The sequence below is a fragment of the Sinocyclocheilus anshuiensis genome, unplaced genomic scaffold, assembly GCF_001515605.1.
Source record: "Sinocyclocheilus anshuiensis isolate Anshui unplaced genomic scaffold, SAMN03320099.WGS_v1.1 scaffold572, whole genome shotgun sequence".
Classification (NCBI taxonomy): domain Eukaryota; kingdom Metazoa; phylum Chordata; class Actinopteri; order Cypriniformes; family Cyprinidae; genus Sinocyclocheilus; species Sinocyclocheilus anshuiensis.
Genome location: NW_015555778.1, coordinates 244,067 through 254,393, shown reverse-complemented (window position 1 = coordinate 254,393; position 10,327 = coordinate 244,067). Strand labels below are relative to the sequence as shown.

At 36.4% G+C, this 10,327-nt stretch overlaps 1 protein-coding gene across 1 annotated transcript in view; it reads left to right on the top strand.

The window, feature by feature from the left end:
- LOC107674502 (inactive N-acetylated-alpha-linked acidic dipeptidase-like protein 2) overlaps positions 1-10,327 on the top strand; it is a 73,830-nt gene that overhangs the window by 44,671 nt on the left and 18,832 nt on the right. The window contains exon 4 of the mRNA XM_016468489.1: positions 4,197-4,290. Coding sequence (XP_016323975.1) covers positions 4,197-4,290 — 94 coding nt within the window. The remainder of the gene's footprint in view (positions 1-4,196; positions 4,291-10,327) is intronic.

Here is a 10,327-nt window from a genome sequence, read left to right as displayed (position 1 = left end):
CCCCTCCCTTCCAGAAAGCAGGCCAGGAAAGACTCAATTTGCTTTGTCCAGTGCGAGCACGCTTACGGTCACAGAGCTGCCCAATGGCGTAAGGCAGATCAGTTATTTGTTTGCTTGGTCCACCTAAGAAAGGGGCTCCAGCGACCAAGCAAACTATGAGTAGGTGGGTGGTCGAGACCATCACACTGGCCTACGAGTCCTCTGGCCTCCAGTCACCCATCAGGCGCACTCGACTAGGAGTATGGCGGCCTCCAAGGCTTTATCAGTGGGCGTGGCCCTTCAAGATATTTGTGCTGCGGCGGGCTGGTCCTCTCTGCAGACGTTTGTCCGATTTTACAATTTACATCTACTCCAGGGTCCCAGGTTCTCTCGTCTCGGTGTGCTCACCAGATACACACTTGACAGGGACTTGCTCGTATGGCGCAGCGGGTATTCTGTTTCCCAAAGCGTTTAGACGCAGCTTGAGTTCCTGAAGGGGAACGTCTCCAGGTTACGTATGTAACCATGGTTCCCCGAAGGGAAAGATACACTGCGTCTCGGTGCCATACTTCCAGCAACCCTGCCAGCGCTCGCTTCATTCCTAGAAACTGACGCTGGTTCCAACGCACGTTCTTTTAAGTTTCCTGGTCGATGACGTCACCCGCCGTCACCCACCTATGACGTCTCGCCCTTCAATTGGACTGATTACACATGTGATTCAGAGAGTGGTCACGCTGAAGGCGTTCCCTAGGCGCTTCGACGCAGCGTCTCGTTCCCTTTGGGGAACCACGGTTACATACGTAACCTGGAGACGATTTCATTGGTACTATACAGACATAAATAATACATTAAAATAAATATTTTTGCAATATCTGTGGTACTTTGGAGACATTAATAATAAAAATAATAAAAATAAAATACATATTTCTGTATTTCTCATATTTTGTCCTTATTATTCCATGCCAAGACTATACCTGCTAATAACACATTTTGAATGCCTCTCTCTCTCTCTCTCTCTCTCTCTCTCTCACACACACACACACACACACTCTATTCATCTTTTGTCACTAAAAGACACTGGCAGGAGCCATACTTCTTAACATGTGCATCTGTTCACCACCTTAAAGTGTCTACAGACAGGCAACTGTTGTCGTAGATGATGAAATTTGCCAACATATTTCTGTACAACTGGAGTGAAGCAACATTGTGAAAGACTGGAGTGAAAAAAAAAATCAACTATAGAATGTAGATGTGTTATATGTGTAATAAGTACATACATGTTTTATCTATTTGAATCAGTTGAATGTGTGATAGTCCTCTCATCTCTGTGGCCTTTTTGATGTAGGGTATTGGTTTCTGCCACCCAATAGAAAGAGGGAGCAAAAGACCTATAGAGCAACCCCAGGAATGACACTATAAATAAAAATTCAGCTTTTGGGTTCAGGCACATTCTGTAGTGCTGATTAATGCTCTCTCTGCTGAAATCAATGCTGGAATCTCTCTGTCTGTGATTGATTCCACATCAAACCAACTGACACTTAGGGCTTTAATAAGAAACCAAATAAATACTTTTAGAGAAAAAAAAAAGGGAAAAAGAAAATGTATGATTTTGATGTATTGCAGTTATGGAAAATATCAGGTGTTTCACCATCAATTTTTGCCTTTAACATTAGTAGGAACATTTATAAATCAATCAAAGTTGCACTTCACGTTGTGCACTCAACAATAAATACAAAAATTGTATTTTTAAATCCTGGTTCTTGCTCTTGTACATCCATCCACCAAACCATACATCCATTCTTCAAACCGTTTATCCTGTGTAACGATGCAGAGTGCTCTTGTATGGCTTTTGTTTATTCTACATAGTGAAAATAAATGCATTTTAATGTTTTTGTCATGTAGGTAATATGAGTTTGAGTTTGGCTCTCAATATCCTATTCCCCCTTTTTTTTCTTTCCATAATTCCATGTTCTGTATCCATTGCATGTAAATAAAAAAGTAAAAATTATAGCAAAATGCTAAAATTATTTTAATATGATGATTTGTTGCTCAGTTATTATTGGTGCTCAATTATTAATAATGGTTCTTAGTATTAAAAATATAATTTTTTCAGGATTCTTTGAATAGAAAGTTCAATGAACAGCATGTATTTGAAATAGAAATCTTTTATAACATTATTAATGTCTTTACTATCACTTTTCATCATTTTAATGCATCCTTGCTGAGTACTTTTTTTTTTAAACTTACACCAACCTTTTGAACGGTAGTCTATTATGGTTTACAGAAAAATATTAAGCAGCAATAAGTATAGTTTTCAGTATTGATAATAATAAATGTTTCTTGAGCACAAAATCAGCATATTAGAATGATTTCTGAAACATCATGTGACACTGAAGATTGGAGTAATGGCTGCCGAAAATTCATCTTAGTCATCACAGGAATATAATTATAAAACATATTAAAATATAAATCAGATATTTTAAATTGTAACAATATTTCACAACATTACTATGTTACTGTATTGATCAAATAAATGCAGCCTTGGTGAGCATAATAAACTTCTTTCAAAAATATTGTATTATACAAAAGCTGACTTGTGTTCACTGTATATTTAATGGCTGAATGAGATTGTGATCTCATGGGAGCAAAAGTAAACTCCTGCCCTGGGGCTGATTCGTTTAGGCAGGGTCAGTGGTCAGACACTGAATCCTTCTTTGAGGTGTGTGTTACGGTGCCCTTTCACAGGTCATGATTCAGCCCGTCCCAAGAGGGAGATCACTCCCATACTGCCAGCCAGCAAACTGTAGTTTTCACAGAGGTCAGGCAAAAGGTATATTTACTATATGATAAAACCGCAGTCGATACTTGTTCATGTCGTGCAGTTTCCCAGCCCGTGTGTTAACCTCGATAACATTTGATCAGTGGGCACTGTGGATGTAGGAAAAGCTTGGTACGGATCTTACGGACTGCACAATTACCAGCACCCATCAGATGCCACTGCAGAGTGTCTGAGGTGGAAAGCAACGAAGTCCAACAAGAGAGTGAATATCAGTAGAAGGGCATCAGAAAGACAAGACAGATCTCAACCAATAATTGTAATTCAGCTTTGAAAGACTAGCAGCTTAAAAAAATGCTTTTGTTATCTGAGCCCATTAGATAAAAGCACTGTGGGAGCGTTTATGGACAGTTTTAACATTTAAAACGTAACTGTGGGTGTTGTACAATCCTTCGCTAAAACAATGAAATAGGAATGTTTGCCTAAAGTGCCTTCAGATTTTGAGCTATGTGGATGAATGAATGAATAGTATTTTTTATCAAGTTGCACAATTATTGTACTTAAAAAGTGAGTAATATTTCCTTTGGATCATTTGCTTTGAATTGAAAATTCACCCATGTCATTCCAAACGTCCCCCCAACTTCCTGTGCTGTTGAACACAAAATGCAAAATGTCAAAGTTACTATTTTCTATGAAATAAAAATACATCATAATCACTGACTGTCAAGTTTAGTTGTTTTATATTTATTTATTTATTTTTTTTTACTGGATCAAAATTACAGTAAAAACTGTGATATTGTGAAACATTATGATCCGTTTCCCATTAAATATTACAAAAATGAAAAATTATTGCAATTTAAAATAAAGTTCTTGTTTTTTTTTGTTTTGTTTTGTATCTATTTTAAAATGTAATTTATTCTTGTGATGGCTTCAGTGTCTCATGATCCCTCAGAAATCATTCTAATACGTTGATTAGCTGCTCTGGAAACATTTCTTCGTATTATTAATGTTGAAATAGTAGTGTTGTGTAATATTTTTGTGAGAACCCTAATACAAAACAAAATAATAAATAAACAAACAAACGGCATGATGTCTGATTTGCATAGAAGTGTTTTTATTTGTACTTTAGATACATTAATAATAAAATGAAATAAATGTTTTATGATATCTGAGGTACTGTAGAAACATTAATAAAAACAACAATAGAATAAATATTTTTAAATATTTGATTTTGGTGGTACTGACATTTATAATAAAATTACATATTTTTGTGATATTGGTATTACTTTATTAATAAAATAAAATATATGTGATATTTGTGGTGCTTTACGGTTAAATAATAAGATAATATTTAATAAAAAAAACATAGATGGTAAAATTTGTTTTTATGTTATTGAATAAACAAGGATCTAAATAGACTTTTTGTCTTTTGTTGATTTAGATAACAGCCGAGGCCATCCTGCGACTCGCTACAGATCCCGTTCTTCCATTTTATCCTCTGGATATCGCTCTGGATGTTCAGAAGAAACTCAAAGGTAAGAATGCATCTTTAAAAACTTATTTTACATTTTTTTACAAAGAAAGGTGTTCTTCATCAATTTATACAAAAAGTACAGTATGTTGGCAGAACTTTTTTCTTGAAGTTTGCTTGAAGGCGTAAATTGCTGGATCAGTCCTCACTTCTCCCATAAAGATGATTTATGGAGAGATCATCTGTTTGGGTGAACGTATCGATCTTTCCATCACAGTTTAAAGAGGCACTGAAAGAATGATGCAATGGGATTATGAGCTTCAGACCGGCACTTTTCATAAAGAGCTTTACCCTAGGTGGGGAACAAAAAGGGAGAACATTCCCACGAGAAGAACACGCTTTATACTGTCTGCTTCATTAGAGCCAAAGAAACCCAGGGGTAGTAATGAGCTTTTGACAGGCTTTTATTTCCAAATACTCTTTACGTTTTCAAAGACTTGCGGAATTGGATTTTAGAGATTCAAATAATATGAAATGATTATACAGTGGCTCGCAGGTATGCCCGTTTTTCACCTCTGCAGAGAGACATTGAGAGCTTCCACTCTGAATCTGCTCTAGTTCTCTGCTGGAGCGATGCACATTTGTGTTTAAATATTCATGAACACAGAGAAGAGGACAGGTGAGAAATGTAATTGCACATAATCCTGCCACATGAAGACAGACTGCAAAGCCCTTAATGCTGTGCAGTATTGATATTTCATCAGACACGCACCAAACACTCATGACCAATATTTTGTTTTACTGATTTGGCTGCAGCGGGACAGAAAGACTGAGGCATTGCATGCCTGAGAAAATCCCACGTCGTCCACAGATGCTTCGTGAAGGCATTTTCACTGTCACTGTTTGGAATGGAAAACATCCCAATATGTTTGATCTCGCAATTTTCACACACTGGCACTTCCAGCTGTTTCCTGACAGATATACCCTGATGTGAAATTACCTTGAGTGTTAAAACTTGTCATGTCATTGCACTCAATACCTTTGTCAGGTATAAACAAATTTATACCATGGTCTGTCTGAACACTCGATTCTGATTGGCTGGCAGGTAAACATCAAGTAAGGGATAATTCACGGCTAGCTGTATATTAAGCAGTTTTAATGCACGACGTGGTGGCAAAGCTGTTAATGTTTGCAGCACAAAATTAGATTGGAAGTGTAAAAAAAATGTCGGCAGTTACAGCTTGTTAGCTCTAGCATTATGCCCACTTCAAATCAGACACAAAGATGAAGTAGTGCGGTAAGATCTTATTTATTTGAATGCATTATAGCATTTATTTGAACTAATTATCGAGAGAGAAAGAGGGAGAGAGATGAAAGTTGCAAGTGTGAATTACCTGCATCTGTGTATCTCTCTCTATAAACAATGAAGCTGTGAGTTTAGTTACTTCAAAAACAGCGATTTTACCTCCTTGTTGCTGAGAAATACAGTGTAGTGATTCAGCATCGAAGCTATTTTATTAAAAGTCGTGGGGCAGAGTATTTTTAGTTGTACAAAACAGCTGGTTTTGCTGCTGGATAATGCAAACTAGTGTGTCTTAGTGTAACCATATTATTTTAATGTATTATCTTAATTATGAACACAGTGGTTTGTAAAGCAGTTTTACCGTTTACTGCACTTCGTTATTCTTCTCGATATTCCCCTACAGCTGAATAAACTGAATAAATCAAGTAAAAAGTCCAAACTTTTGGACAGTACAGTATCCAAACTTTTCATTTGTTTGTATACAAGTATATAGAGATAATGGATTGTTGGTTGGGACATCCTCTCTCTCTCTCTCTCCTCATGCTGTGTTAATGACAGTATTCATGAGGTATAATGAATCAAGTTCAAGTCAAGTTCAAATTGAGCTTTATTGTCATTCTGCTGCATGTGGGGAGTGTGTTTCTACAGGTGGTTTGTGCAGGCCCTGTAGCACACTTCGAATTGTTTCAGACAGTTTTTTGTGATGTGGTAAGGTTGGTGAGATGGTCCATGTTTCATGAGGTAGGGGGTTGTGTGGGGTTTCAGAGGAAGGCGGGGTGAATCAAGTGAGATCAAAGAGTCATGGCTAATTGAAACCTTTGAGATCTTTTGTTCCCTTCAGATTCAGAGAGCTCTATGATGCTCAGATTATTTTAGAGTGACTCAGCAAAGTGAAGAATGAAGACTGCCAGACATCTGAAATCATACAAGTTACTTATTCGCTGCAAGATACGTTGTTAAGGCTGTTATTGGCATTGGTAAGCTACATTAAAACTGTAGTCAGCACTTCAAAGTTAAGCTATACTCTTTGAAAAAGTTAGCAATGTAACAACCTACTAAAAAGAGTAGCTAACGTAAGGGAATATTTAGTTTTAAACTATGTAATTATCAAAGTATATTATTTATAATTTGATCAGAGCCACTTTCTTTGGATTTGAAATTAAAAATAATGTGTATCGTAAGCTTTGAAGTGAAAAACTTCACTGTGTTGAAAAATGATTGTGTAGCAGAGGAGAAGTTTCTCCTTCTGTTCATTATAAAATGCAATACACAAGCAGTCACAGACATTGTTCAGTCACAGCACTCATTCAAACATCATCTGGAGTTATTTCACTCCACTAAACAACCATTGAGCTAACTGTGCCATTTGTTAAATTTTTTGTTGCATTTGAGGTAACTTTAAATTAGAAGTTGTTGGGAATCTAATACAGTACGTGATAAAAGCAGTAATCTGATCATTTGCAGGTAAAGGTAATACTGATGCTTTCCGATTTCAAATATAAATGGCTATAATTACCCATTGTATCTTCAGAAATCACAAAAACTTTCTATTTAATATTGTAGAACCTGAAAGTTTTTTTTCAGTATGATATCATCCTGGAAATGTAGCATTGCATCACTTGTTCACCAATGGATCCTCTGTAGTGAATGGGTGCCGTCAGAATGAGAGTCCAAACAGCTGATAAAAACATCACAATAATCCACAACTAATCCACATGACTTCAGTCCATCAGTTAACAACTTCTGAAGTGAAAAGCTGTGTGTTTGTACTAAACAAATTCAGCGTTATTATGGATTATGAACTGGTATTTTGGCCAGAAGTGAAGGTTTAAAGTTAAAACACCTTAATGATGGATTTGTTTCATACAAACACTTCACAAGATGGACTGAAGTCGTGTGGATTACTGTAATGTTTTTATCAGTTGTTTGGACTCTCATTCTGACGGCACCCATTTATGGCAGAGGACCCATTGGCGAGTAAGTGATTTAATGCTAAATTTCTTCTAATCTGTTCCAATAAAGACACAAACTTGCACATCTTGGATGGCCCGATGGTAAGTAAATCTTTCAGCAAATTATTATTTTTGAGTGAACTCTTCCTAAAACCCTTAAAGAGCAGGTCATATGGTATTTTAAAGTGTCCTAATATTGTGTTGGAGTCCCCTACAACAGGTTTAAATGCATCTAAGGTCAGAAAACATTGTAATTTTCTCTAAATATACATTTAATATTAGAATAATTTTTCAATGATTTCGAAACGATTCGTCCGAAGCAGTTCTGAGCTTAAGTTCTTCAAACCCCTCCCTTCCATAAGCCTACTGTGCTCTGATTGGTCAGCTGGCCAAGTCTGTTGTGATTGGTCTTTCCGTATACTATGCGTGTCGGAAACGAAACGACCATTACCATAATTATTGTTTTGCTCCGGAGGGTTACTTGTAAACAAAGATGCTGTAAGGTTACAAAAATTGCATCAATATTACTTTATCAATTCGAGCCCGAGTCCGAGGATGATACCGATGCAGTCGCTCAACCAGAAACTCCATTGCAAGCTCGACTTGATCAGGACGTTTCTCAGTGGTAAGTTTAAACCTTGAATGTGGTATTTTACGTGATGTGACAGCAGTTTTATTGCATTCATTATTATTATTTACTTATTTGAGGTGCACGTGTGGGAACTGTGTTAGAATGCCCAGTGAGGCTGAAAACACAGCGTCTTCTCGACATGATGTAAACACAATAACTAGCTGACCTGCTCTTTAACTGTCACCCCTCATTTTTGAACATTTTTAAAAGTGCACTATCCAGACTTTAATTGTTATAATTCATGAGCGCTTTGGAATACAGACCTAAGGTTGGTCTCTTTTTAAAGAAGACAACCAGCAGATTATTGCAGAAGTAAAATAATAAAAAAAAAAAAGAAAGCATAAAAAAAGTTATGGAAGTTTAAATTTACTGTAAAGAAAATGTACTGTACTAATTTGTATTTATTTTATATAAAATTAATATTTTTAATCCAAAATTGCTATAAAAATAAAGCCATATGTCTAAATAAGTTATGTTTCAAATTTGAAGTTGATATTAAAAAAATTAGGTTCCATTGAAATTTTGTTTAGCCACCGGTTGACATTTTTTTAAATGCAATTTTCTGTCACAATTGTATAAATTTCTCTCTCAATATTACTTCTATCACAAAATAATGAATATGGACTATTAAGACTCAGACCTTTCCAACGATATGTATTTTGTCAAGATTATAAAAAGTTTTGATTGTAAAATACCGTAATACATTTTGTAATATGACACATGACACTGCCCACTAAGGGGGAGGAGACCGCTAAAATATTTTAAAGTACCATTTCCATGGTAACGCAATGTTCGGTTTTAAAATGGTTTTCAAAGGATTAATTTTGAGATTTTAACCTTTAAAGGTGCAGTATGTAATATTGACAGCTGGCGGCTGAAATGGATACTGCAGTCCAAATTCAAAATAGTATTTCTCCCGCCCCTCCTCCTCAGACGCGACGCACGAGCAAGTTATCAGATTGAGAACACGCAACGGGAATGAGCACATTTGACAATGGAAGGCGGTGAGTCTTACACTGCAAGTTGATGAGTTGATTTATCCTCGTTTCAATATGCCTCTGGTCTTAGAGGTTTTTAGATCAATGCAGAGGCTTTTTAGGTCGGGTAGAATCTGCAATCTCTGACCTAGTTCATTTGCTGGCTTCCATGGCTGTGATATGCTGTTTTCCGCTCTCTGGCAACCCGGGGTTTCGAAATACTATTGGTTAAACTGGCAGTGGGCGGAATCACACAGACAAAAACAAAAACAGGCATTCAGACACAGAATGCACATTTTCAAAGTAGAATAACTGGCTTTAGCGTTGTTTATCGGAGAAACAAGTATGTGAACTTGGTATGTTTCCTAAATATCTGCAAATATATTATGGTGTTTTTATGTTTTGGTACAGTCAAAAAGTTGCATACAGCAGCTTTAAAATGTTATATAATTTATGATGATTACTAAAATATATGATAGGAAAAAAAAGACAACGAATAAAACAGCGACAATCGCCCGTGACAGTTTTTATTTTATTTTATTATTATTAATATATATATATTGTTACGAACAGCGAGTTAAATCCCTACTCAAAGAGAAATAAATTGGTCCATAACAGTTAACAGGGATCCATCTAGGAAAGATCCCTGGGGTCCCCGCTCTCATTCTTTAAATTTGTCAACCACAAAACACTTAAAGTGCAAATAAAAGTAAGTTATTAACAATAAAAGTTAACTTAAGTACTGCGGCAATCCTTCCTGTCTCCAACCAGTTCAGTCCTCCTAATCAGCTCCACCTGTAATCAATTAGCGCGAAAGAGGGAGAGACAAAGAAAAACAAAGGGGAAGACCTATGCACGCGCACACGAAAGAGTGATATGCCGTTTCCCTAGCAACACACGAATCCATTCGTAACAATATATGTATTAGCTGATAGCCTGCTGTGCTTTAGCCGTTAGATAGTTTGCACAGTGAAATCCTTTCTGAAAAAGTCTTTGACTTCATCTAATTTAAAGATGTTTTTGGGGATGTTGCATCACGTCTACACTGTTGTTCTAAGCTTTTGCCAAAGCATTGCATTTTTAAAGTTTGTCAACACATAGTCCGACTTTTAAAAAAGAATCTTGAGATCCCTGCATTCAGATCCATTCCTTTGTGCTCCATCTAGTTGTTTATAAATGGCCATAAAAGAAAGACATTTGCATTATGCACACACACACACACACACACACACACACAC